The sequence below is a fragment of the Pogoniulus pusillus genome, chromosome Z (genome assembly GCF_015220805.1).
Source record: "Pogoniulus pusillus isolate bPogPus1 chromosome Z, bPogPus1.pri, whole genome shotgun sequence".
Taxonomy (NCBI): Eukaryota; Metazoa; Chordata; class Aves; order Piciformes; family Lybiidae; genus Pogoniulus; species Pogoniulus pusillus.
This window is the reverse complement of record NC_087309.1, coordinates 68,243,501-68,270,866: the sequence shown is the minus strand read 5'-3', so window position 1 is coordinate 68,270,866 and position 27,366 is coordinate 68,243,501. Positions and strand designations below refer to the sequence as shown.

Sequence of the window (27,366 nt, the reverse complement as noted above, 5' to 3'; positions counted from 1 at the left end):
TGTGACACAGGACATCTACTCTTCTAAATACATTTATCCCTGGAACTTTTTGCCACAGGAGGGTCTGAGACCTCAGAGTCAATGAGGATTCTGATTTGAGATTCATCAGTATCGAGACAGAATTGAATATTTCTATTAATAAACAGGACATATAGCCTGTTAAAATACATTTGAATCTTAAGATTCATGACTGGTTGTGACTCCTGCAGATTTACCATGTTGAACTATGTTTGCTATAAAGCATTAGATTTAATGGTCTTGGCAGCCAAAAAGCCAAACACATCCTGGGGTGCTTTCAAGCACAGCATTGCTATCTGGTCGATGGAGTTGCACTAGTGCATCCTCACCTTGAGTACTGCATGCAGCTTTGGGTTCCTCAGGAAAAGACAGACATTAAACTGTTGGCAACATTAAACACAAGATAGGAAGAGACTGCGAGGGCAATATGCCTTGGCTCATTCAGCTTGGAGAGAAGGCTGAGGGGTGACCTTATTAATGTCTACACAGTAGGGGACAGTGGAGGAGGACATGATGATCTCCTTTCTCTGGTGTCCAGCAATTAAGACACAAAGAAATGGAATGAAGCTGCATCAGGAAAAAGTTCAGACTGGACATTATGAGAAGGTTGTTCACTGAGAGGGTGATTGATCACAGGAATGGGCTACTCAGTGAAGTGGTCATAATACTAAACCTGTCAGGATTTCTACAGTGCTCTTGGTTGTTGTACAGGTTAGTTTTAGGTAGTCTTGTGAAGAGTGGGGAGTGGGGCTCAGTGATTCTTATGGGTCCCTCCTAGCTTGGGATGTTCTGTAATTCTATGATTTTGTGACATGTCAAACAAATGTTGTGTAATATCTCAGATGAATTTAAATTAGTGCAGCATTTTAGTAAGAATGTTTTTTTAATAGAAAATCTATTTGGAATATATGATATAGTCTAAAGCAGTACTGGAAAGAGGTTTTGCTAAGTTCTCTGATATAATTTTGGTTAAAGTGTAGCTACTAATCAGAATAACTAACATTTGATTATTTCAGATGTTAAATTGATACATAAAAACATAAAAAGAGATCTCATATCCATCTGCAGTAAATTACAATTGAGTTTCCATCTTTTTCTTCTTTTCTGAAGACATCTTGTGACTCACAGTGTGGATTTTGCTTTTCATTGAATCAAAAAACAAATAAAAATTAATAAGAGAAAAATACTCTTCTCTCATATTAGTAATAATAATAAGAGAACTTGTCTTTAGTGTCTTTAAACTTTTTTCCCCCTCTTTTTCCCCCTTTCAGGTAAACATGGTCATGTCACTTTTAGGAATGTTCTGTCCTACCTTATTTGATGTAATCAGTTCTCTGGAAAACTACCACCCTCGAATAGCTTTAAGATGGCAGCTGGGACGAATCTTTGCTCTTTTTCTTGGCAATCTCTACACTTTCATTATCGCCCTAATGGATGAAATTAATCTCAAGGCAAGCTATTTACCTCTCTTCAATGTTTTTAGTGCGTAGCTGGACAAAGAGGAGGATTTCTAGCCGGTCACAGACATAGCAAAATCTGTAATTTTCTTTCTATACTATAAATTATGCCCATGTCTAATATGGCAATGGGAGTGTTGGAGTAGAAAAAGTTGAGAGGTGCTGACAAGCTCATGTTGCTATCCCCCTTTCCTCTCCCCCAATTTTTTTTTTTTTTGTAGTTGGAAGAAGAAAAGATAGTAAAGTATAATATGACAATATGGGAAGCCAGTCTGTACAATGGTACGATTCCAGAAAACTCAACCGCTCCTCCAATACAGGTGGACCCTGCAGATGTTCCCAGAGGGCCGTGCTGGGAAACAATGGTAGGACAGGTAATGTAACTCATTTGAGCTTATATTCAAAAATGGATCATAGCCTCCTACAAGATGTGATATCTTAGACCTCTTTATTTCTACTGCTAAGTTGTATTAAGGTGAGATAATGAGAAGAAGCAGATGTGGGGCTTTTTCCTGAGCTTAAAAGTTGAGAAAAAATTATTTGGGTTTTTTTTTTTTTTTTTTTTTTTTTTTGATGCTGTCTGGTAGCAAATGCTTTATCCAGGTTGCTGGTAGCATTGAAAGTATTTTCTTCCTCCAACTCCTACCCTTCTTTTCACTATTTTCTCACTTTGCCTTCCCCTTCAGCCCATCTTTCCCCCACAAAACCTGTTTATCAATTTTGGGAAGCTGGATTCATCTCAGCTCCTAATAGAAGTTGTAATTCTGATTAGAATTTTAATTAGGCAATGCCACTTTCTGACTACAACAGACCTAAAGAAATAAAATAAATGAAATAGCTTAACAAGGAAATACAGGTAAGATAGCTCTTCCAGCACGGTGCTTTTGAGAAGGCATCTCTATCTTTAGTCAAGTAAGACAGATGAAGGAGGAGCAGTGGATATTGTCTGCTAACTTCAGCAAGACTTTTAATACTGTTTCACATAACATACTCATAGGCAAACTCAAGAGAAGTGGATTAGATGACTAAATTGTGAGATGGATTGGTAACAAGCTCAACAATACCATTCAGAGAGTTGTGATCATAGCTGCAGAGTCCAGGATCCAGTGGTGTTCCTCAGAGTTCTGTCATGGGTCCAGTTTTGCTCCACATCTTCATCAGCACTCTGAATGAGAAGATTGAGTACACCCTCATCAAGTTCGCTGATGACATGAAACTGGGAGGGTTGGCTGACACCTATCAGGCTATGCTGCCATCCTACAAGATCTGGACAGGCTGAAGAGCTGGATGAAGGTGAACCTCACAAAATTCAAGGATGAATGTAGAGTCCTGCATCTGGGGAGAAATATCACCAGGCATCAGTAAAGATACAGGGTTTTCCTGCTGGAAAGCAGTGGAGAAAGACACTGGTGTCCTAGTGGACAACAAGTTATCAATGTTACAGCAATATGCCCTTGTGGCCAGGAGAGCCAATGGTATCCTGAAGTGTATCGAGAAAAGAAGGTCCTGCAGATCCAGGAAGGTTCTCCTCCTCCTCTACTCTGCCCTGGTGAGACCACATCTAGAATACTGTCCAGTTTTGGCCTCTCCCAGTCTGAGAGGCACAGAGATCTACTGGACAAAGTCCAACAGAGAGCTACAAGGATGGCTGGGAGACTTAACTTAAACCTAAACCTCCCGTGGTGCAGATTCAGAGCATGCCCTCTTGTCCTGTCACTAGTTGTCTGGGAGAAGAGCATGACCCCTATCTGACTACAGCTTCCTTTTAGGTAGCTGTAGAGAGTGATACAGTCCCCTCTAAGTCTCTTTTCCAGCACTGAACAGTGTTTGAGGTGGGGCCTCACCAGTGCTGAGTACAGAGGCAGAACTGCATCCCTAGTCCTGCTGGCCACACTATTCCTGATGCAGGCCAAGATGGCCTTTCGTGCCATCTGGGGACATTGGTGGCTCATGTCCAGCTGTCAAGAAGTGCTCCCAGGTCTCTCTCAGCTGGGCTGCTTCCAGTCACTTAACCCCAGTCTGTAGCACTGCATAGGGTTATTGTGGCCAAAGTGCAGGCCCCTGCACTTGGTCCTGTTCAATGTTATATCATTGACACAGCCTGTCCAGGTCCCTCTGCAGCTTCTTCCTACCCTCCAGGAGATTGAGTCTCCCTCCCAACTTGGTGTCATCTGCAAATTACTGATGGTAGATTCATCCCCACATCCAAGACATGATAAAGATATTGAACAGAACTGGGCCCAACACTGACCCCTGGGGCACACCACTGGTCACTGGACACCAGCTAAACACGGCACCCTTCATAACCATTCTCTGTGTCTGATCATCTGGCCAGTTTTTAACCCAGTGAAGGGTGCACCTGTCCAAGGCATGGACTGCCAGCTTTTCCAGGAGGATGCTATGGGAGACTATGTCAAAGGCTTTGCTGAAGTCTAGGCAGACCACATCCACTGACTTGCCCTCAACTACCAGGCAGATCCTCCAGTCATAGAATGAGATGAGATTGGTTAGGCAGGACCTTCCTTTCAACCCACGTTGGCTGGGTCTGATCCCTTGGTTGTCTTGTACGTGCCACTCAATGGCACTCAGGATGACCTGCTCCATAACCTTGCCAGGTACTGAGGTCAGACTAACAGGCTGATAATTTTCTGGATCTTTCTTCTGGCATTTCTTGTGGATGGACCAACCTCCAGTCCTCTGGGATCTCTCCAGTGAGCCATGACCAGTGGTAAACGATGGAGAGTGGCTTAGCCAGCTCTTGGCCCAGCTCCCTAAGTACCCTAGGATGAATCCCACCTGGACCCATACACTTTTAAAATCTAAGTGGCACAGCTGGTTACTAACTACTTCCTCCTGGATTACAGGCCGGATATTATGCTCCCCATTTCTATCTACCACCTCAAGAGCCCAGTCTTTTTGTTAAAAACTGAGGTAAAGCAGGTGTTAAGTACCTCAGCCTTTTCCTTGTCTTCTGTTATTGTGTTCCCTCTTCATCAAATAAGGAATGAAGATTTTCCCTGGCCCTCCTTTTGTTATTAGTGTGCTTATAAAAGCACTTTTCACTATCCTTGACAAAATTTGCCAGATTAAGTTCAAATTGAGCTGTTGGATCTCTAATTCTTTTTCTACATGACCTTACAATGTGCTTAAATATCCTTATGTTATTGACTTACTAATATGAAATGTCATTTCCAAATAGTTTTCTAACTTTTCTTCCCCTATTTGATCATATCTCATTGGTGGTTTTGGTGCACAAGAATGAACTTGTGACAGAATCACAGCTTCTGCCATTGCTCTATCACTCTGCCAATCTCACCTTCTAACTGAATAAATTACCAACAGTCACACTCTCCTTTTTACTGATGTTGAATAATAAGATAAGAAAATAAAGGGATCATCATTATGCTATTTTTTTTCCTTAATTTCAGATCAGGAGAATTATATCAGAGAAGGATTTAGTAGGAGGAATAAGGGTTTCCATTAGGAATTTTGTCTTTCCTATGCCTATTTATTGAGAGTTTCATGGTCCTTGAGAAAGAAAACTTTTGGGTTTGGTCCAAAAGTCAAAAGGATCCAAAGCAATCTTGATTGGAAGCCTTTCCAATTTAATCCCTGAAAGTCTCATCAGATAACATGAACACAAATTAGAGCAAAGGATTTTTCTAGCAAATAAGCAGCAGTTTTTCTTGTGGTACTTAGAATCAGTGAATATAGAAGGGGAGCAGATCCTTTTCTGTGTTAAAGCAAGATAAGCAGTATTAGGGACCTGGTCCAGTATTTCAATATTATTGTAATTATTGTTTAAATATAACATCAAAATAAAATATTACTCTTATAGGAATTTGTGCGTCTGACAGTCTCTGATACGATGACAACATACATTACAATTCTAATTGGTGACTTCTTGAGAGCTGTCTTTGTTCGGTTTTTCAATTACTGCTGGTGCTGGGACTTGGAGTATGGATTTGTAAGTATCTGGTTTACTATTTTAAATGCCTTTGTCAGAGTAACACTTCACATTTTTATAGATGACTGCATTTTCCTTTTGACCCTACAAAGTTAAGTGTTGGCTGATGCACAGCTTTAGAATCCCTGAAAGGACTGTGTCAGTTTTTCTTAGAATTTGATTTGCCTTAATGGTTCTCTTATTCTTTAGGAAATGTGGGACTTATATTTTTTTTCCCCATGAAATTGTTTAAGGAAGCTGGGTACACATTTTATACAAATTTCCAAATTGAAGTTCCACAGAACACTAGCTTATTGATTTCTGTGGAGTTTTGGATAGGGTCTTCCAGCACACAATGTGAAGAAAATTGTGAAGGAACTTATTCTAGAAATACTGTTATATAAGTATATACTCTTATTAGAATTAGTACAGCTAAAATAAACTTAGTAAGTCTCATAACATAAGCCAGTGTAAAGCTCTTCACTAGGCAGCTGAGACTATTACTCTTTAATACAGATCTGAGGTTAACTTAACGAGCTAAGAAATCTAAAGTTTAAGGTTTGATGCTGCTTTTCTACCTGTTAAGTAGCAATCAGGGTACTGGCAGAGCTTGTGAAGCTCCTGAAGTGTCTTTTGCAATTAATGAGAGGTGTGGAAAGGAGCTAATTCATTTAAAGCTGTCTGCATGAGCAGCCACTGTAGCTGTTCTGCCACACTTTTGTCTCCCTTTTCTCAAAATTTTATCACAGTATCACAGTATCACAGTATCACCAAGGTTGGAAGAGACCTCACAGATCATCAAGTCCAACCCTTTACCACAGTGCCCAAGGCTAGACCATGGCACCAAGTGCCACATCCAACCTTGCCTTGAACTGCCCCAGGGATGATCTTCATACCTGCACAATTTCTTGTTTTACTAAAAGTAGCCTGTCATGAAACTGTAGTTTTCACGAGCAAGAGGAAGTTTTGGTGCCTTCTATAGAAGAAAAAAATATAAATTCTGCTACAGCAACATCTTTGTTATTTGCTGGCCTTTATGGAAAGGCTGAGACCTCCAGTTCTATAGTGTGCCTCAAGCAGGACTTGTGGTTCATTTTATCTGGTGCTACACCTGACAGGAAATAGCTCAGACACCATGTTTTCCAAAGACATTAAAGTGATAACCTTTCCCCTCTCAAGACATCCATGATCAATGAAGGAGTCTGAATGAATGCAAGCATGAAAACCATTCTGAAGACTGTAGGACAGACTCTTCACCTAGGATAATTTATCATCCATTTGAACATTCTGAAGTCTCAGTCTTATTATTTCTCTCTGAATCTGGTGGCTTCTATGCATCAACATTTTGCTGCCTGTGCCTAGTGCTATTTGAGATGATCCTGGATATCCAGAGCAGCTGGAGGATGTGGTCTCCTAGTGTTGGGATAAGCACAGAGAACTGTAGAGCTATAGTACATTGCCTTTAAAGGAAAAAAATTCTAATTAAGTGTCTAGACTAAAGAACTGCACAAGTAACAGCTTTCTTTCTAGACATTTTTCTGCATACAAAAGAAAGAATATAGTTCAAACAGAAGTTAAACCACACAGCCTCATGTGTCGTACAGCATTGGAGGACACTTTAGATGATCGCCACTGGCTACTGCAATTGAAAATCAGTTGGTTTAAAATTAGGACAGCACCCAGAACTATTTCAAGTTCTTCATCAGCATCTTACAATAACCAAATTAAAAACAAATAAATCAGTAAAATACTGAAAGCTGTATTAACATCTGTCTATTGTCTTCAAGTAATACTGATTTGTTTTGTAACTCACTGATAAGATGCAACAAGAGGCTTTACAATGCAATGCCAGTATGCTGCTGTTGCTGGATGTGACTGTAAGTCATCACCTTAACACCCGTTGTGCCAGCTTAATGAAAGCATTTGTATTATTTCTTCCAGCCATCATATTCTGAGTTCGATATAAGTGGAAATGTGCTGGGACTGATCTTTAACCAAGGCATGATCTGGTAGGTGTGGCAAAGAAGGTTTCATCTGCAGGAGTGTAGTTGTATTTGTGAAAAATTCTGACCCTATCCCTTTTCTTCATTTTGATGAAAGCTTAATGCCATATAAATCCAACTCTGGTGCATTGCAATCAATGGGACCACTTCAAGACTAGTTCTGGGCTAAATGCAACTAAATGTGTCTGGATTTTTCAAAGAGGTGTTAAGAGTAACCAGCAAAGAACTTCATGGATCAATCTTACCTTTTTGTTGACTGCTTAACAAAACAAGCACTTGGCTTGTAATACTTCAGCTTTTTGAAATACCATATCACTCTTTCCCCATGCATCCTGTGAAAAAAGGCCTCAAAACAAATGTTTGTACAATTCTAAGCTGCTGAGGAGCACCAATATACACATTCTGGCACAGAAACTGCAACAGCACCCTTCAGCTAACTGCCTACCGCTGAGTCATGACCACATTTACATGTTGCGGTGGTTTAAGGTTCATTGTAATATTCTAGTACGAGAAATTAGATAATTGGTTATAAAAGAATAGTAATGATAAAGTGTGTTTGCTAAAAGGGATAAAAAGCCAAGTACAAACAGTTTGTCCTTCTTTGCTCTGGGATGCTTCTCCCTTTCCTTCTTCCTTGCTCCAGTCTAGTATCTTCCACTAACCTTGGCTAACAGATAACAAGTAAGAGTTGCTGGTTGTTTTCTGTCTGGGAGAGAGAGAGGGTAGTGTTTGACCCCCTCTAGGCTTCTTTCATTTGTCCAGGAGGGAAGTCTGAGTTTCTGTATTATTTCTAAATTGTATATAATTGTAAGTACTTGTAAATATATGCTTGTAAATTTAGCTTTGTTGTAAATATAGCTTTATCTTACTTCAAAGCCATCTGAGCTGGTCTGATAAATTTCAACTGGGGGGAGTGGAAAGTTCCCAACCCACTAGACATGTCAATTACTATTTGCAGTGCCAAGTGAGTCCCTAGAGCTAGAGTGTCTTTCAAAATAACGTCTGAAGACTTAAAATGAACCAAGGGCATCAGATGAATAAAAAGGAGGTTTGATTCAATTATAAAAAACATATGCAGCCAAAACCTTAGTGTCTGTGTGTATGTGATGGTTTGTGTATTACCTGCCCCTTCACTCTCATGAAATCATGCCGACTAGACTCAGTCTAGCTGGGAATTGAGAATGAAGCTATGTTTACAGTTTAGCTCAATATACAGGCAGATACGTACAATATATACAGCTATATACAGAAATATACAAGTTAGAAAAAGTAATACAGAAACACAACAGCCCTCCCAGAAACCAGAGTCCCCAGGAGGGGCTCCCAACCACCCTTCCACCTCCTTTTCCCCCCTCTACCTTATCTCAGACTTTGCTTTACGTTTAAGGTGAGTTTAGAGGATTAGCCAGGGGAGTTAGAAGGCAGAAAGATTAGCTACACAGGCACACAGCAACTCTGTCAGCTGTGTTTGTGTTCTTGTTTTCATACATCTCAGCAAGCCTATGTGTGAAGTAGACATAAACCTTGTTTCCTTTTCACTGCCTATGATCTAATTTCTCTCACTAAAATATCCTAGTTAGTCTCAGACTAGCCCAGAGTATATATCTATATTTATATCTATATCCATCTATCTACATAAATATATAGATGATTAATTGGTTTCTGTTTTATCTGAACTTTACAAAATCTGCTGCAAATGTTTCTACTCATCTGAAACAGAATTGAAAATTTTCAAGTATAGCTGGTGAGCTGTCACCATTACAGACTCAGAAAGAATACCAGAGGCATTTATTTTTATGTTTGAGAGAGAGAGAGCATGCAGCTAGGAAAATTCTTCCCCTCTCTTTGTTTTTACAAACTGTGACAGTTTGGGTGTTCACCGCCCTCCCCCCCCCCAACTTTAGAAATCACCCAGACTAGACTCAGCTGGCTCTGGATATATGAATGAAGCTTATTATTTACAGCTAGCACAATATACAAACAGATATTTACAGTATATGTAGTTATATATAGAATTATACAAAATAAAAGGTAATACAGAAACACAACTCCCCTCCCAGAAACCTGAGTCCCCAAGAGGGGCTCTCAACCACCCCTTCACCTTCCCCCTACCCCTCTCAACCTTACCTCAATACCAAGGAAGAATAGGGGTTCAGCCAGGGGGTTAGGAAGCAAAGTGGATTAGTCCAAAATGGGGGGTGAGGTTAGAGAGTAAATGCAGCTCAGCCAGCAGCCCAAGTAAGAGTGGTTATTCATGTTTTTATTTCTTGTTCCTATACATCTCAGCAAGTCTATGATCAAAGTAGACAGCACCAGTGCTTTCTTTTCACAGCCTGCAATCTAGTTCTTCTCAACAAAATATTCTAGTTACCTGTAAACCAGCACACAAATCAAGTTGGATGCAAACTATGTTCAAATCTTTCCCATATTAATCAATTTGGATAAGAGTTTGTCTACCATTTAATAAATTTTATACTGAAATCTTAGGATAATAGCTGTAAGCTACCCAGATTTTGAACCTTGTGAAACTGAAGAGTATTTTAAGTAACATGGTCATGAGGTACCCTCTCCCATCAGTGTAGACTAGCAAATGCTTTATCTTTTAATTGAAGATATATGAAAAGGGGAAGGAGACATTAACATAATAGAATATCATAGAATCATAGAATCAACCAGGTTGGAAGAGAACTCCAAGATCATCCAGTCCAACCTAGCACCCAGCCCTAGCCAGTCAACTAGACCATGGCACTAAGTGCCTCATCCAGTCTTTTCCTGAAGACCTCCAGGGACAGCAACTCCACCATCTCCCTGGGCAGCCCATTCCAATGGGAAATCACTCTCTGCCAACAACTTCCTCCTAACATCCAGCAAATGCCTACCCTGGCACAACTTGAGACTGTGTCCCCTTGTTCTATTGCTGGTTGCCTGGGAGAAGAGGCCACCCCCCACCTGGCTACAGTGTGCTTTCAGGTAGTTGTAGACGGTAATAAGATCACCCCTGCACCTCCTCTTCTCCAGGCTGAACAACCCCAGCTCTCTCAGCCTCTCCTCATAGGGTTTGTGTTCCAGGCCCTTCACCAGCTTTGTTGCCCTTCTCTGGACATGCAGGTCCCTTACTACTTCCTCATGGATTAGAGGGGGACTATACTGGTCCCTGACTCCATCCACCACTTCAGGAGTCCAGCTGTCCTGGAGACAACCTGTCCCACTATTGAAGACTGAGGCAAAGAAGGTGTTAAGCACCTCTGCCTTTTCCTCATCCTTTGTCACTATGTTCCCCTCTCTATCTAATAAGGACTGGAGGTTGTCCTTGGCCCTTCTCTTGCCATTCATGTATTTAAAGAAGCACTTTTTATTTTCCTTGGCAGCTGTGGCTAGCCTGAGCTCCAAATGGGATTTTGCCTCTCTAATTTTTTATCTACAAGATCTAGCAACCTCCTTGAACTTCTCCTGGGACACCTCCCCTCTTTTCCAAAGGTGATACACTCTCTTTTTAATCTTTAATTCCTTCAGTAGCTCCCTGCCCATACAATCTGGCTTCCTCCCTCCTCAGCTCATCTTCTGGCTCAATGGCACAGCTGCTCCTGTGCCTTCAGGAGTTCTTTCTTGAAGCAGGTCCAACCTTCCTGGACCCCTTTGTTTTCAAGGGCTTTTTCCCAAGGAACTTTCTGAATTAGTTCCTTAAATAGGCTGAAGTCTGCCCTTTGGAAGTCCAGTGTGGAGGTTCTGTTGATGCCTCTCCTGGTTTCTCCATATATTGAAAGCTCTATAATTTCATGGTCACTGGACCCCAGGCAGCCTCCAACCACCACATCCCCTACCAGCCCCTCTCTATTTGTGAGCAGCAGGTCAAGCAGGGCTGCCCCCCTGGTAGGCTCACGTAACAGCTGGGATAGGAAGTTGTCTTCCACACATTGCAGAAACCTTCTAGACTGCTTCTTCTCTGCAGTGTTTAAGTCCCAGCAGATGTCTGGTAGGTTAAAGTCGCCCACCAGAACAAGGGCAGGTGATCTTGAGGCAGCCTCCAGTGGCTTAAAGAGTAATAAACCAACCTCTTCTTCCTGGTTGGGTGGTGTATAACAGACTCCAATGAGGATATCGATCTTGTTGGCCTTCGCCTTAATTCTCACCCATAAAGACTCAACTTGATCATTCTTGATTTCTACCTCCATGACATCCAGAGCATCCCTAATATACAGAGCCACTCCCCCGCCCTTTCTCCCTTGCCTGTCTCTCCTGAAGAGTCTGTAGCCATTGATTACAGCACACCAATCATGTGAGCCATCCCACCACGTTTCAGTGATGGCGACAATATCATAGTTTTCCTCCAGCACCAGAGCTTCCAGCTCCTCTTGTTTGTTACCCATACTGCGTGCATTAGTGTACATGCACTTCAGCTGGGCTGCTGCTTTTACCCCTAGCTCTAGCCTACCATCCTCAATTCCCTTTGATTTATCTCTGGTGCTGTCATGTTTAACCCCCTCCCCCTTCCATTCTAGTTTAAAGCCCTCTCAACAAGCCCAGCCAGCTTATGTGCCAGGGTCCTTCTCCCCTTCTGTGATAGTTGTATCCCATCTGCTGCTTGCAGACTTGTGGCAAGATGAAGTTCCCCAAGATCAAAGAATCCAAAGTTATGTTGGAGGCACCAACCTCTGAGCCACTTGTTCATCAAATACGCTTTCCTAGTCTTCTCTGTATTCCAGCCTGTAACTAAGGGTATAGATGAAAAGATTACCTGTGCCCCTGCTCCCTCAACTGCTTTCCCCAGTGTCTTAAAGTCCCTTTTGATAGCTTTTAGCCCTCTGTAATTAATCTCATCATTCCCTGCCTGTATAACTAATAAGGGATAGTAATCAGAGGGCTGCACTACAGTAGGCAGCCTCCTGCTAACATCCCTGACCCGGGCTCCAGGGAGGCAGCAGACCTCCCTGTGGAAGGGGTCTGGCCGGCATATGGGTCCCTCTGTTCCCTTCAGAAGGGAGTCACCGATAACAATTACCCTCCTCTTTTTCTTCTGGGTACTTGTTCTGATGCAAGAGGAAAACTGATTTGTCTCAGTTGCCCTCCCAGCCGGTGATGCTTCTGCCTGCTCCAGGATCACCTCATCCTCAACCTCTAGTGCCCTATATCTGTTATGTAAGGGCAGCTGGGGATGTGAAGGTGGCTGGAAGGGTTTTCCCTTACCCCTTCTGGCAGGCACCTGCATCCATTCTTCTTGGTTGCTCCGTTCGTCTCCCTCTGGCAATGGGGACTGCAGAGCATGTTGCTCTCTTTTACATTCCCTTTCAATGTTCAGGTGTTCCACCTCTCCCTTGAGTTCAGCCACCAGGCTAAGCAGACTATTAATCTGCTCACACCTAATGCAGCCAATGTCGGTGTCTCCCTCAACTTCGAGTGCCAGGCTCCAGCACTCCTCACATCCAGTTGTCTGCACACCTGCATTCCTACAGGTGGACTCTGTTTGGGTGCCCACAGTTTTACAAGTATTGTACAGCTTGGACCTAGCTTGCACCATGTCTGGCTTTCCTGAAGGTCCGATGGGAGTTGTTTGGTGGCGTTTTGTTTTGTTTTGTTTTGTTTTGTTGTTTGTTTGGTTTTTTTTAACCTCCCCCGGTGCGCGCTGCGCTGGGCTCAGCAGAGACACCTGCTAGCTCCTCGTTTAAATCTGCTGCTTGCCAGGCACCGCCCTCTGACTCACCTTCCTGTGAGCACTTAGCACCCTCCGCTCCCTACCCCCTTCTGGGCTCCTCAGATCGAGAGAGTCTGGAAATGGAGGAGAAAAAAAGGCTTTGAGAAAGCGCGTTTCAGCTGAGCTAGCCTCGGTCCTGCTCTCTTGCCGAACCAGGCAATACGTAACCATATTTTGAAGGTCTTTCCAACCACGTAGATTTGTTTCCTATTTCTTAAATAGAAAAACTGAAGCACCTGGAGGCAAAACAGATTAGTCCCATTCACCCAGAAAGAGGTTAAGAAAGAAGATGATTCCTGATCTCTTACATTCTGTATTACTTGGCCAGACAAATCAATGTAATTGCCTTTCGGTTAGCATGGCATAAGAAGCGAAGCGTGATGAAAATAAAATAATTTCAACTGTTTCAGCATCGTAATCTTGCAAAGACGTATTTTAAGGAATCTCCCCAAAATTTAGCAGAATTGATAGTTTGTTGGAGTGTAGCATTGAACTACAGTGGTAAGAGGAATAAAATAAATCTCAACTAAGCATCTTTCCTAAAGTACTATTAATATACCAAGAAAACAAATAAAAAGCAAGGTTATTTTGCTAATAACTGGCTTAAGAACTATCCTTTTTTTATACAACACAAGTGAGATGGTACTTGAACTAGTGGGCCAAAAACTGGAGAGTATTATTGCAAAGCAGTTTTTGTGACTTTGAAACAACAACAAATAATTATATGAGAATTCTTTCCACACATCTCCTTCTTAAAGCAAGACTAAAGATACAAGATTTCATGAACTTCATTTCTGAATGCACAACGCATATGGCTGAAAAGCACATTGACATAGGTATTGAGTGACTTAGGAGCACAAAGGTCCTAAAAAAAGTAAAATAAAGAGATTTTTTAAAATGTCCTTACTTCTTTTCTAGGATGGGATCTTTTTATGCCCCATGTCTCCCAGCAATCAACGTATTCCGCCTCCACACTTCGATGTACCTGCAGTGCTGGGCAGTGATGTGCTGCAATGTCCCCCAAGAGAGGGTCTTTAAGGCTTCCAGATCAAATAACTTCTACATGGCTATGCTGCTTTTCATCCTTTTTCTCTCCACATTGCCTGCTGTGTACACCATTGTCTCCATCCCACCATCTTTTGATTGTGGTCCATTCAGGTTTTTTGCATTTTACATTGATTTTTTAATTATTGAAGTAATGAACTGTTGTATCACATCACAGTGAACGGTGCAATAGTGAAAAAGAGTTTCTGTTATATTTATTAGCACCTCATTGGCTGAGTATTTAGCTGTGTCACATTTCTCATAGCAGATAACTCCTGAAGCTGAAATACTAGAAAACTGAAGAGGTCCTTAGACAGCTTTATGAGAAGTGTAGACCAGAACCTTTTCTTTCAAATTGTAATGAAAAAATTGTCGTTACTACTAGAACTCTAAAAATTTCAGTACTAGAATAACATGACAACAATAAGTATATGAAATTAATATTTTTAAAGACTGTCACAGTTTGTTATTAACAAAGCAACAGTAGAATAATAGTTAGAGACACATATTGATTCCAACAAAACTTTTGACTGAAACAAGGAAAATGATATCCAAGCAATCCCTAGTGCACTTTGTAAGGGAACAGTAATCCTGCCATGTTAACTTTGGCAAATAGGATAATATCTGTCAGATTGCTTCTAGCCACCTTTAGTAGAGACAGGGAGAAATGCATGACATGCCAAAACATTTGAAGTGACAGAAAATTGTTTGAATTTACATAAGCAATGATAACGGGAAATAAAGAGATTTTTTTTTTTTTTTAAATTGAACTCATGAAAAAGGAAGTACAGAGGGAGACATCTGGAGTCATGTATGAATAGCTGCAGTTACTGAAATGATTACTGAAATGCTCATACTGCTGTTCAAAGTGAGAGTAGTGCCTGCATATTTTTTTCTCTAATGCAAAAATATTTTGTACTTCAGAAAGAAATCTTCAATATTAAATGTAACTTTTACTGGCAATTTGGTGACTGCTCCTTTAACTAACTAAAACTACCTGTTAGTTTCAATGCATTTAAAAAATCCATTCTGCTGGTCCTGTTCAGGCAAGAAATGTCAAATTCTATATTGTAGCACACAACCAAACCCAACATAAACAGAAAGGGGCTCTTGGAACATTAAAACATTTATGCAACAAAAAGTTATTAAGGGTCCTGGGAGAAAATGCTGTCTAGATAAGCTGCCCATGGAATCATTAGAGAGAAAGGTAATTAACAAACATCTAGCACAGAGCCACTGGCTTCTACAGGTTTAATACAAAGTTAAGAGAAAGAAAAGCTCGACAGAACAGTGCTATCAGAATCCAACTGCAAGCTGACCACTTATTTGCTTTTGACCACCAAAAAAAATTTTTTAAAAAATTCACCAGGCCATCATGGAGCACAAAATTCAATTCTCATTTTTGTTGGTGGTATGGAGTTCACAATTTGGTACACTGATTCTGAGTAGTAATCTTGACAAATTGTGGAAAAATATGTTAGCATAAAAATTCAGTGTTCAGGTTTAAAATAATGCTCATATATTGCATTTTTTCCCAAGCTTGATATGATTAATAGATATATTCATAATACTGCATTGCCATTGCCATAATATTTGCATATGATATATTGTCAAATTTTCTGTTTAATAGTGGAAAGACCAGAATGTTTGAAGTCATATCAGAAACTTTGGAGCTTGATTTCCCTTCCTGGTTTGGGAAAGTGTTTGGTTATGCCTCTAACCCTGGACTCATCTTGCCTTTTATATTGCTGATGGTGTACGTATAGAATACTAACTCAGAGCTTTCTTAACTTAAGGACTGTCAAGGTTTTTTCACTCTGAATATTCACTGCCCAAATATCTAATTGCATACAGTGCTAACTGCCCTGTGATGAGTGACTTGAAGAATTAATGAATTCAAGAATTCATGGCTTTCATTTTGGTTTTGTTGCTGCTTTTCAAAAACACTGTCATTACCATGATAATGGTGATGCTATTAAGATGCAAGACCTTACAGGCCATCTGAAGTACTGACATTTGTCAGTTGGTGTGTCAGACACATTACAAATCGTTAGCAATTTCAATAGAAACATGACAATCATGAAGCAGTATTATTTCTCAGGAGCATTCAGTATGTCTGGTCATCATTTCATTGGCCTTTCCTTGATGAACAATGTATTCTATGCTGTTGGAACAGGAGTGTGAGACAAGATGATGGAGACTTAATAAAATAAGGCTGCTTGAGATTTTTTGTAAGTTAGTATCTGGAGAGAACAATAACCCAGAATAGACTTTCTAGGAGATTGTATTGACTCCTGATTCATAAGGACATTTTAAAATGCTATATATATATCTCCATATAGCTAATAGCAACATGAATTATTTGGCATACCTCTGAATTGAAAGCTAACTCTATGTAGATACGAGTTGGAATTTAACTCTGCATTGCAGAACTTCCAGTAAATATAGAGAAGGTACCAGAATACAGTAGAAACTACAGAAGGATTTTAAACAAGAAAAATGAAATTTTGGGATTAAATTTTGCCAAGTTTTACTTAACATAATATTCCATAACTATGTTAAGATTGAATGTTGAGTGTTAATAGACATAATAAGTTTTTTAAAGTACTTTTTCCCTGAAATAACAGTGCCTTCTTCATTCTGTAAGGAAGACTACTGTTCATTGTCAAATTACTGTCACTGATTAGGTACGATAAATGAGGAATGGAGAAAGACCTTATATTAACACAACTGTATTTGCTACAGGAATGTTGTAGGAGTCTTTATATTCAAATCACTACCTAACGATAAAATATTTTCCTTCACATTTAGCCTGAGCATTTATTATCTCAATGCTACATCCAAGTCCTACAAAGAAGCTAACTTGGAACTTAAAAAGAAGCTACAAAGTGTAAGGAATAGAGAATTACTGATTTTTGTTTTTAATGAATACTAGAAAATACATTCAGGTCACTGAAATTTGCCCTCTCTCTCTCCCAAACATCAGCAAGCAGAAGAAAATAAGCGAAGAAATAAACAAAAGGCACAAAAAACTAATGAACAAGATGAAAATCCATTTGAGACAGAACCACCAAAGCAAAAAGAAAGCAAGAAAGATGAATCTCCTCCAAATCAAGGTAATGACTTGTTCTGAAGTCCTCAAGATGAGGAATTCATGCATGCCAGACAGTATTCTTCCTCACACCCCTGACTGCTTCCTTTGTCACAATCTCCTGAAAGGTATTCACAATACGAAACTCAAGTACTAGTTTAATCTCCAGTGCATTTTTCTTTCAATACTGTAATATTATTCCACACCAAGCAGCAATAAAGTAATAAAGCCTTTAATAGAGATTTAATGAATCACAAGATTCCAGCCCTGAAAGAAATACTTAAAAGCCAGGTCTTAATGACAGAAAAAACTCTCTATCTTGAAACAGTTGGGTCCAGATCTTGCACCCTTGTATCGTATTTCGTTGATCCAGGGCTACATGAGACAGTGTATTGCTACAGTGATTACAGTAGCAATCCTTCTCAGAAAGCCTAGCTTGATCAGGCAAGTTTCAGTTTGTCCTGAGGGATTTTACTATTTGTTTCCTTTCCCATGTACACTGCTAAATGTTCCCTACCATGCACCCATGTCATTTAACCAGTATAAGATCAAATCTAGCAGAGAAACCTGTGTTGGATATTCCTGGTTTTGGAAGGCATATCTGAGGCCTCAAAACCTGCAGGATTGACTTTGGAATTGCTGCCTTCATCATCATTTATAGATGATACATTTGCTTATCCTTCCGCTTGGGAAACCATTCTGCTTTCCTCCGCTAGGATCTTACAGAAAGGACTAGAGGAAAAATAAGGTGCATTACTGCAGAGCTCAAGCTGCTGTCAGAGAAGGCAGCAGGCTTTCCACCACACTCTGAAGTGGACAAATAGCTGCAATATTTTTCCTCTCAGGAAACTTATGGGTTGCATGTTCAGTTTTGCTGTTCTCTGAACACTTTTCAGACAACAAGAAAGAACAGAGTGGCAATGAAGTGAAGAAGACAGACCAGCCACAAGATGCCAGAGATTCACAGGCACTCCAGCATCCAGGCCCTGCTCTGAATGGCCACTACCCACCACAGAGCAGAGGAGGAAACCTTCCTCCTCCGTCTATAGCTGTAACGAGGCCACCAGGATCCAGGAGCTATGGAGTGCCAGGATATCCACCTGGAAATCCACGCTTCCCAGGGCCACAGCCAGGAATGCCCAGGAACTCTCTCAACTACAGATAAAAAGCTTCAAGTACATGGAGACAAGGTGAAGGACTCTGAGGGAAAGAAGCATAATATTGCAAGTGCAGGACTCCACGATGTTTGTTGTTTATTTTTGTGTGCATGGAAGTTACCCATGTACTTAATTTTCTAAAGGATGGGAGACTTCAGAAGAAAATATTGTATATGCCTTCTTGCATTTCAAGGCATTGCAAAAATGTTTTATCTCTATCAATAGGTTATTAAACTTGGGGATATGTATTGGATGAATGAAAATCATTTTGTATTCAGTTATCTTCTTAAGAGCCTGAAAGTGTGTCCCTAACATCTTTTCCTTTTTCTTAGAAGCACAGTTTATTGAAAACATAACTTTGTACTAAGTGTATGAGAGTTAGTTATATTTAAACACTGCGTATAGCTTGTCTTCTGCAGGTCAGATATGCTTACCCAAAGACTTCAGATTTTACATAGAAGAAAAAATATAAAATTATCAAAAGCTGGATGATTATTCTAAAGTCTTTGGGAAAGTATAAAGAATGAATGAAGCATGATGTATGCTGGTTCCCTGACATGTAGAGAACATGATAAGACAGAAGCATAAATGCTAATAAGGATTCCTTGTTCTGTTGTGAGTAAAAAGTTTCTGCCAGTATTAAAGGCTTTCTCATACTTAGAAAGCTTACCATTTAATTCTGGGGAATTTCTTTAAATCATGAATAGGAGAGAACCAGCAAGGAATCTAATAGTTGGAATCTTGAAATTATTGCAATGAACTTTCTGTCAGATTCAAATGATGCAGTAATTTTCCACAATAAATGTATTCTCAAAATGCACCTGTATATGGAGTGATGAGAATGTAATGGCCAGCATGAATAACAAGACTAGATATTGCTAATGCCTTGTGATCAACATCAGTCTGCTGTCACTGAAAATGGCGTATTTAATGTTTACTCACACTCTTCCTTCACTCTGCTTTCAATGGTTCCTAGCATTCAGAGCTGTCTGACTGTGATTTTACAGATAACATAACATAGAATTAGAATTACAGAATCATAAAATCATAGAATCAACCAAGTTGGAAGATACCTCCAAGATTATCCAGTCCAACCTATCACCCAGACCTAGCCAATCAACTAGACCATGGCACTAAGTGCCTCATCCAGTCTTTTCCTGAACACCTTCATGGACAGTGACTCCACCACATCCCTGGGCAGCCCATTCCAATGGGAAGTCATTCTTTCCCTTGGAAGAACTTCCTCCTAACACCCAGTTTAGACCTCCCTTGGCACAGCTTGGGCCTGTGTCCCCTTGTTCTGTTGCTGGTTGCCTGGCAGAAGAGTCTGACCTCCACCTGGCTACAGTCTCCTTTCAGGTAGTTAAGACAGCAATGAGGTCACCACTGAGCCTCCTCTTCCCCAGGCTAAACAACCCCAGCTCCCTCAGCCCCTGGGACCCTCAATTCAAGAAAGATGTTGAGGTGCTGGAGCATGTCCAGAGAAGGGCAACAAAGCTGGTGGAGGGCCTGGAACACAAACCCTATGAGGAGAGGCTCAGGGGTGATCTCATTGATGTCTACAGCTACCTGAAGGGACATTGTAGCCAGGTAGTGGGTGGCCTCTTCTCCCAGGCAACCAGCAATAGAACAAGGGGACACAGTCTCAAGTTGTTCCAGGACAAGTACAGGCTGGATATTAGGAGGAAGTTGTTGGCAGAGAGAGTGATTTCCCATTGGAATGGGCTGCCCAGGGAGGTGGTGGAGTTGCTGTCCCTGGAGGTCTTCAAGAAAAGCCTGGATGAGGCACTTAGTGCCATGGTCTAGTTGACTGGCTAGGGCTGGGTGCTAGGTTGGACTGGATGATCTTGGAGTTCTCTTCCAACCTGGTTGATTCTATGATTCTATGATTCTCTCCTCAGATGCCTTGTGTTCCAGGCCCCTCACCAGCTTCATCAGCCTTTTCTGGACATCTTCCAGTATCTCAACATCTCTCTTGAATTGAGGAGACCAGAACTGAATGCAGTAGTCACATGAGCCCTGACCAGTGTTGAGTACTGGGGAGGAATAACTTCCCTTGTCCTACTGGCCACACTGTTCCTGATAGAGGCCAGGATGCCACTGGCTCTCTTTGCCACCTGAACACTCTGCTGGCTCGTGTCCAGCCTGCTGTCTACCAGTACCCTCAGGTGCCTTTCTTCCTGGCTGCTCTCCAGCCACTCTGTCCCCAGCCTGCAGTAATGCTTAGGGCTGAATAAATTTTATATTCATTAATGGTACATACATTGTTTTCTTTCTTCAATACTTTTTGACCTGAAAATTATACTAGAGATAACTCAGAGCTCTGTCATCTGGTTACTTTCAGTGAAATCAATCCTCAGCACATCTTTCCATCTCTTACATCTTCCTTTGCTCAGTTTATACACTGTTTTCATTGCATTTGATAAGCATTTCACGTATTCTGTGTAATAAAAGTGCACTTCACTATTTTACTGTACTGGTACAGAGGGACCTTAACATTTTGCAGTGCCCTGCCAAATATTTAATTTCTTCCGGATCTGTGAAAATGATAATTCCTGTTAAAAGATCATTATTGAATATGTCTCACTTCTCCTATTCATCCTCTTTTCTGCTGTTGAATTAAATATTTTTACTCCAGGGCAAAGCTCAGTTTTAGGATGTCAGTGTCTAGCTGCTTCTCCTCAGTACCCTTTTGAGCAGCAGCTGCAAAGCAGAATGTCTATGTGTTCATAGAAAAAAAAGAACAAAATTAATCCCCAATTTCATTCAATTCACAGCGAGAGGATGTTTTTTGTAACATATCCTTTTTAATTGTGCTTTGATAAAAGAAAGTATAATACATACAGTAAAATTATCCATGGATACTTGTGTCCAGGGCTGTTGTAAAGCTTATAGAGATTTAAATCCAAGGGATCATTCTAACACCCTGTTAGAACACCAACCAAATAACAAAAAACACAAACAGACAACCCCAAAACAAACAGAAAACCCACACACAACCAAACCAAACCAAGCAAAACCCCAAAACCAAATCACAAAATGCTTAATGGAAATCAGAATTTATCTAAGAAGAATTGTCTTCTCCACTTTCTAGTCATCCATTTTAAAACAGGCTGTTAAACTCATTGTGGCTAGAGATTAACTTCAAAAGCAGGTGTCATGTTTTTTTAAAGAGAGACAACAGAAATTAAACTCTCAAATAAAATTGGAGAGAAAATACAGAAATATATTTAGAGAGAGAAATACAGGAATTACCAAGCAATTACCATGGCGAAACCCCTTGAAGTTTTCCCCATCCCAAGAAAACTAGATCTACATTCCCCAGTGCCCCAATCCTCCCCCCCACCCCTACCTCTACCATCCAAAGAGGCCTAATGATTACATGTTCTTCCCGACAAATTGGCTCCCCACACACACACAGGGCAGGAGGAGGAAAGGAGAATGAACTGACCTTGTTGTGAGTCTATAAAGAGATAGCAGAATTATGGGATTGAATGACAATCTAGTCCCCAGAAATTTTTTTTAACCCTGTAGCCTCAACCTGGGACATTCCACCCTTATAATCAATCCCATAATTCCTGCTCATCACACTACTCATCTAACTAGAAACAGATTCTCTATATAGTGAACAGTGCCATCCAAATCCTGCACCTTTCCAGTGCTTTTCTTCAAATCCATATGTTGCTCAGATCCTGGACACAACTCTTCTCATCGAATGGGACTTCTCAGATGACATCCACTATCTGAAAAAGACTTAATAACAACGTGTACATACTTTAAACTCAAACTTTCTCAGTCCAAATCAAAACTTATTTGCAGAACACACTTGATCTTACCACTTTCCTGCATTGAACAAATATATATGTCCTGGACTTCCCTCACCAGGAAATAGCCAACCCTTGGACAGGTTGTATTCCCACCCAAAGACAGAAAACACCCATACAATTTTTCCAACAAATCCTTTTCACAAACAAAGGAACTCTATTTCCATCTGTATTGTGCTAGGCAGCACTCAACATCAAACAATGGACAGTCCCAGTCCATTCTCACTCAAATCTTTGCAGTCTGTGCACCCAAGCAACCGCCACTGCAAAGTCTCAATTACTCATTGCAGATTCTCTTAGACTCCTTCTCGGCACAATCTGGATCAGTCCACAGTGGTATCAAATGGCATGTTTCCACCCCTGGGGCAGTCAAATGGGGAAAGTAAGTCCAGTTCACTTCCATTCTTCAAGCTGTTGCTCCAGTTTGCCTCTCACTTATGCAGGAGTGAAGATCCCTTTGTCACAGATGAATTCCATCTCTCTGTCACAGATGAGTTCCAGTATCTACAAGAGTGCCACACTTCCTCTTGTCTCTTGTACCAGGCTATCAACCACCCCCGAGGGTTCTGTCCTGCAGTTCCTGGGCTCTAGCTGCACAATCAGAAGTGAACCGGCCACACCACCAGTCCATGCCCTTCTCTTCATTCCCCAATCTGATCAAAATATTGTCAAATTTTATTTACCCTTTCCCAGCACCTCTCCCTCCACCTTCTGAACAGACAACTGAAAAGGAGAAGGATCTGGTGGCGGATGAGGAGCAGGTGGCAGAACTGGGATAAAAAGTGAGCCTACTAGGGGTCAAGCTCAGCTTGACCTACTGCTCTCCAACAGAGGAGGGCTGGTAGGAGATGAGACAGTGGGAGGCTGCCTGGGGCATAGTGATCATGAGATAGTGGAGTTTTCGATATGCAGGGAGATAGGGAGGTACTACAACAAAACCCACACCTTGGACTTTTGGAGGGCAAACTTCAATTTGCTTAAGAAACTTATTTCCAAAGTCCCCTGGGCAGCAGTCCTTGAGAACAAAGGGGTCCAGGATGGTTGGACCTACTTTAAACAGGAGCTCTTGAAGGCTCAGGAACTGGCAGTTCCCATGTGCCGAAAGAGGAGCTGGCGGGGAAGGCGACCAGTCTGGATGAATAAACAGCTCCTGAAGGAATTGGGGGAAAAAAAAGAGGGTGTATCACCTCTGGAAGGAGGGGAAGGCTTCTCCTGACATGTTTAAGGAGGTAGCCAGATTATGCAGGAGAAAAATTAGAGAGGCTAAGGCCCAGCTAGAACTTAGGCTGGCCACTTCCGTGAAAGATAATAAAAAGCACTTCTATAAATTTATCAATGCTAAAAAGAAGGGCAAGAAGAGCCTCCACTGCTTACTGGACCAGGAGGGGAACACTATAACTGATGACGAAGAAAAGGCTGAGGTCCTGAATGCCTTCTTTGCCTCAGTTTTCAACAGTAAGGAGGGAGGAGGAGGCAAGTGGCGTCTTGAACTGGGGGATGGGGTTGGGGAGCGGTGTGTTCCCCTGGAAATTCATGAGGAATTAGTTCAGGACCTGCTGATCCATCTGGACACCCAAAAGTCCATGGGACCAGATGGGATCCATCCCAGGGTGCTGAGAAAGCTGGCAGCTGAGCTAGCCAAGCCACTCTCCATCATTTTCCAGCAGTCCTGGCTCACCGGAGAGGTCCCAGGAGACTGGAAAATGGCCAACGTGATCCCCATCCACAAGAAGGGTCAGATGGAGGAACCTGGGAACTATAGACCTGTCCGCCTGACCTCAGTGCCAGGGAAACTGATGGAGCAGGTTATCTTGGGGGTGATAAGAGCGCACCTGAGGGATGGCAAAGGGCTCAGGTCCAGCCAACACAGATTTAGGAAGGGCAGATCCTGCCTTTCTAACCTGATCTCCTTCTATGATCAGGTGACCCGCTTGGTGGATGTGGGGAGGCTTGTGGATGTGGTCTATCTGGACTTCAGCAAGGCCTTTGACACTGTCCCCCACAGCAAACTGCTGGCTAAGCTGTCAGCCCACGGCTTGGATGGCAACACTCTGTGCTGGGTTAGGAACTGGCTGGAGGGCCGGACCCAGAGAGTGGTGGTGAATGGTGCCACATCCAGCTGGTGACCAGTCACTAGAGGTGTCCCTCAGGGATCAGTGCTGGGCCCCCTCCTCTTTAACATCTTCACAGATGATCTGGATGAGGGCATCGAGTCAGTCATCAGCAAGTTTGCAGATGACACTAAGCTGGGGGCAGATGTGGCTGGGTTGGAGGGCAGAAGGGCTCTGCAGCAGGATCTTGACCACCTGGACAGATGGGCAGATTCCAGTGGGATGGCATTCAACAGCTCCAAGTGCAGGGTGCTGCACTTTGGCCACAACAACCCCATGCAGAGATACAGGCTGGGGTCGGAGTGGCTGGAGAGCAGCCAAACAGAAAGGGATCTGGGGGTGCTGATTGATATCCACCTGAACAAGAGCCAGCAGTGCACCCAGGTGGCCAAGAGAGCCAGTGGCATCCTGGCCTGCATCAGGAATGGTGTGGTCATCAGGAGCAGGGAGGTCATTCTGCCCCTGTACTCTGCACTGGTTAGACCACACCTTGAGTAGTGTGTTCAGTTCTGGGCCCCCCAGTTTAGGAGGGACATTGAGATGCTTGAGCGTGTCCAGAGAAGGGCGACGAGGCTGGTGAGAGGCCTCGAGCACAAGCCCTACGAGGAGAGGCTGAGGGAGCTGGGATTGTTTAGCCTGGAGAAGAGGAGGCTCAGGGGTGACCTTATTGCTGTCTACAACTACCTGGGGGGTGGTTGTGGCCAGGAGGAGGTTGCTCTCTTCTCTCAGGTGGCCAGCGCCAGAACGAGAGGACACAGCCTCAGGCTGCGCCAGGGGAAATTTAGGCTCGAGGTGAGGAGAAAGTTCTTCACTGAGAGAGTCATTGGACACTGGAATGGGCTGCCCGGGGAGGTGGTGGAGTCGCCGTCCCTGGAGCTGTTCAAGGCAAGATTGGACGTGGCACTTGGTGCCATGGTCTAGCCTTGAGCTCTGTGGTAAAGGGGTTGGACTTGATGATCTGTGAGGTCTCTTTCAACCCGGATGATACTGTGATGCTGTGATACTGTGAAAATGGGATCAGTGCCATTCACAGCAACCACTGCCTGACCAGGAGCACCCATCCTCCCTCACCACTGCCTCACCGGCCATAGGAGGCGCTACTGTCAGGGCACCCTTGCAGCTTGCCCTGCCGCTTGAACTCGGCTCCAGGGCTGCCACTGCCACTTCTGCCTCCACCAGAAACTCAGCAGGGATGCACAGGGACACACTGCCCTTCGTCACTAGTCCTGGCTGGCTACCCTGTGCAGAACCAGCAGGAGTGCACGGGAAGAGGCGTAAACCCTCTCCCCCTACCATGCTCGGTACCACCAGTTCCACCACAGTAAAGTTAAGGCTGAGTTGCAGTGGGGGAAGGAGATCCCCATCGCCGCTCACCTCATGTTCCCTAGCAGGACACACTCCAAATGCAGGCCCGTCATTTACAGATGCAGCCTGCCCGTAAACATTGCTTGTGCTGGGACAAGAAGGGTACAGAGGCACAGCCATTTCTTCTGGAGTCACCAGATCATCCCCAGAATAGGGAGTGGCTTTGCTCAGCAAGAGGATGGTGCAAATGGCAATCAGCCCACCAAGGAGGACGGCGCTCTTTCCACGTGGCGCCATCTTCGAAATGCTGCCTGGATCTACAGGTCCAGAGGAGGCTACCGGCATTGCTGGAGCCGCCTGCGTTTCCACTGCCCCCGGATCCCAATCAGGAGGGGAAAACACGGAGGGGTTTGCCTGCTCCGCTCTCCCCCACTCCTCCAGCTCGCCTCGTGCAGGGCCGCTCGGCACCCTGCTGTGGGTTAGCAAGAGCCGTGGCCGCATCAGGGGCGGGGGTCCTATATCATATACAGCCACCTCACACCTTTCAATTCACTTCTTGCTGCTACCTTCCACCCCCTCCACCACCCAAGAGGGAAGTGTCTTACTTCTCCAAGCCTTCCAGTTCTCCATGCCAACTTCACTAAGAGGCACCATTTTTCCTTGGCTTTAATTCTGTATTTTTCTCCAATTCAGTCCTTGCACAACCAACCATCTCGTTCCCCGTACAGGCCACAAATTATTCTGTCATATTTTTTTAAAGAGAGATGACAGAAATTAAACTCTCAAATCAAACTGGAGAGAAAATACAGAAATATATTTAGAGAGAGAAAAAATACAGTGATAGACATTACAAAGCAATTACCCCATCCATGGCAAACCCCACTGAATTTTTCCCCATCCCAAAAAAACTAAATCTAATACTCCCCAGTGCTCCAATCCTCCCTGCCCCCCTCCAACACCTCTACCATCTAGGCCTAAACAAGCCTCTGGAGGCCTACCGCTTACATGTTCCCGATAAAGTGGCTCCCGCCACACACACAGGGCAGAAGGAGCAGGAGAGGAGAACTAACTGAACTTGTAAGTCTGTAAAGAGATAGCAGAATTATGGGATTGAATAACATTCTTCTAGTCCCCAGAAATTTTTTTTAACCCTATAACTTCAACCTGGGACAGCAGGTAACATCTGCTTTGTATATCCTTTGTTGAAAAATTAATCTGTGAATTCACTGTAAGCTTTGTTCTTTATGTCACATAACCAGAAAAAAAAATATTATAATGATATTGTGACAGAATCAATATTCCACTCTCTCCTGTGGAAAAAGTCATTAAAATCTGAGGATCACACCTGACTGATATTTATCAAAAAGTTATGAAAATCAGTAATGCCCTAAACTGAAGAATCACCTGGACTTAGTGACAGAAGGTCCTGAACAGTTATAGCAAACTCTGCTGCTGTTTACAATCTACAAAGACTGAACTACAAATATATCCCTACGTGATTGCATTACATAGTACTCTAGTACTGCCTCTATATAGCTGATGTTGTCTACCAGGTTAAAAACGTACTCAGTGACAGCTGTTCTTCAAGTTGTTACAGTCAGGCTAATTCTGAAATAATGAAAGTCACTTTTAGATGAGTTGTCTGCTTTCTCCACCTGTTTCAGGTCAGCTAAAGTGTTGAATGCGTCCAGTTCTGGGCCCCTCAATTCAAGAGAGATGCT

The 27,366-nt window shown here is 42.5% G+C and overlaps 1 protein-coding gene across 1 annotated transcript in view; it reads left to right on the top strand.

Moving 5' to 3' along the window:
- The window catches only part of TMC1 (transmembrane channel like 1), an 87,423-nt gene extending 69,010 nt beyond the window's left edge, over nt 1–18,413 (top strand). The window contains exons 12-20 of the mRNA XM_064176341.1: nt 1,290–1,469; nt 1,697–1,849; nt 5,314–5,442; nt 7,363–7,430; nt 14,032–14,271; nt 15,788–15,913; nt 16,969–17,047; nt 17,144–17,273; nt 18,145–18,413. Of these exons, the coding sequence (XP_064032411.1) occupies nt 1,290–1,469; nt 1,697–1,849; nt 5,314–5,442; nt 7,363–7,430; nt 14,032–14,271; nt 15,788–15,913; nt 16,969–17,047; nt 17,144–17,273; nt 18,145–18,413 (1,374 nt within the window). The remainder of the gene's footprint in view (nt 1–1,289; nt 1,470–1,696; nt 1,850–5,313; nt 5,443–7,362; nt 7,431–14,031; nt 14,272–15,787; nt 15,914–16,968; nt 17,048–17,143; nt 17,274–18,144) is intronic.
- The last annotated feature ends 8,953 nt before the right edge of the window (nt 18,414–27,366 follow it).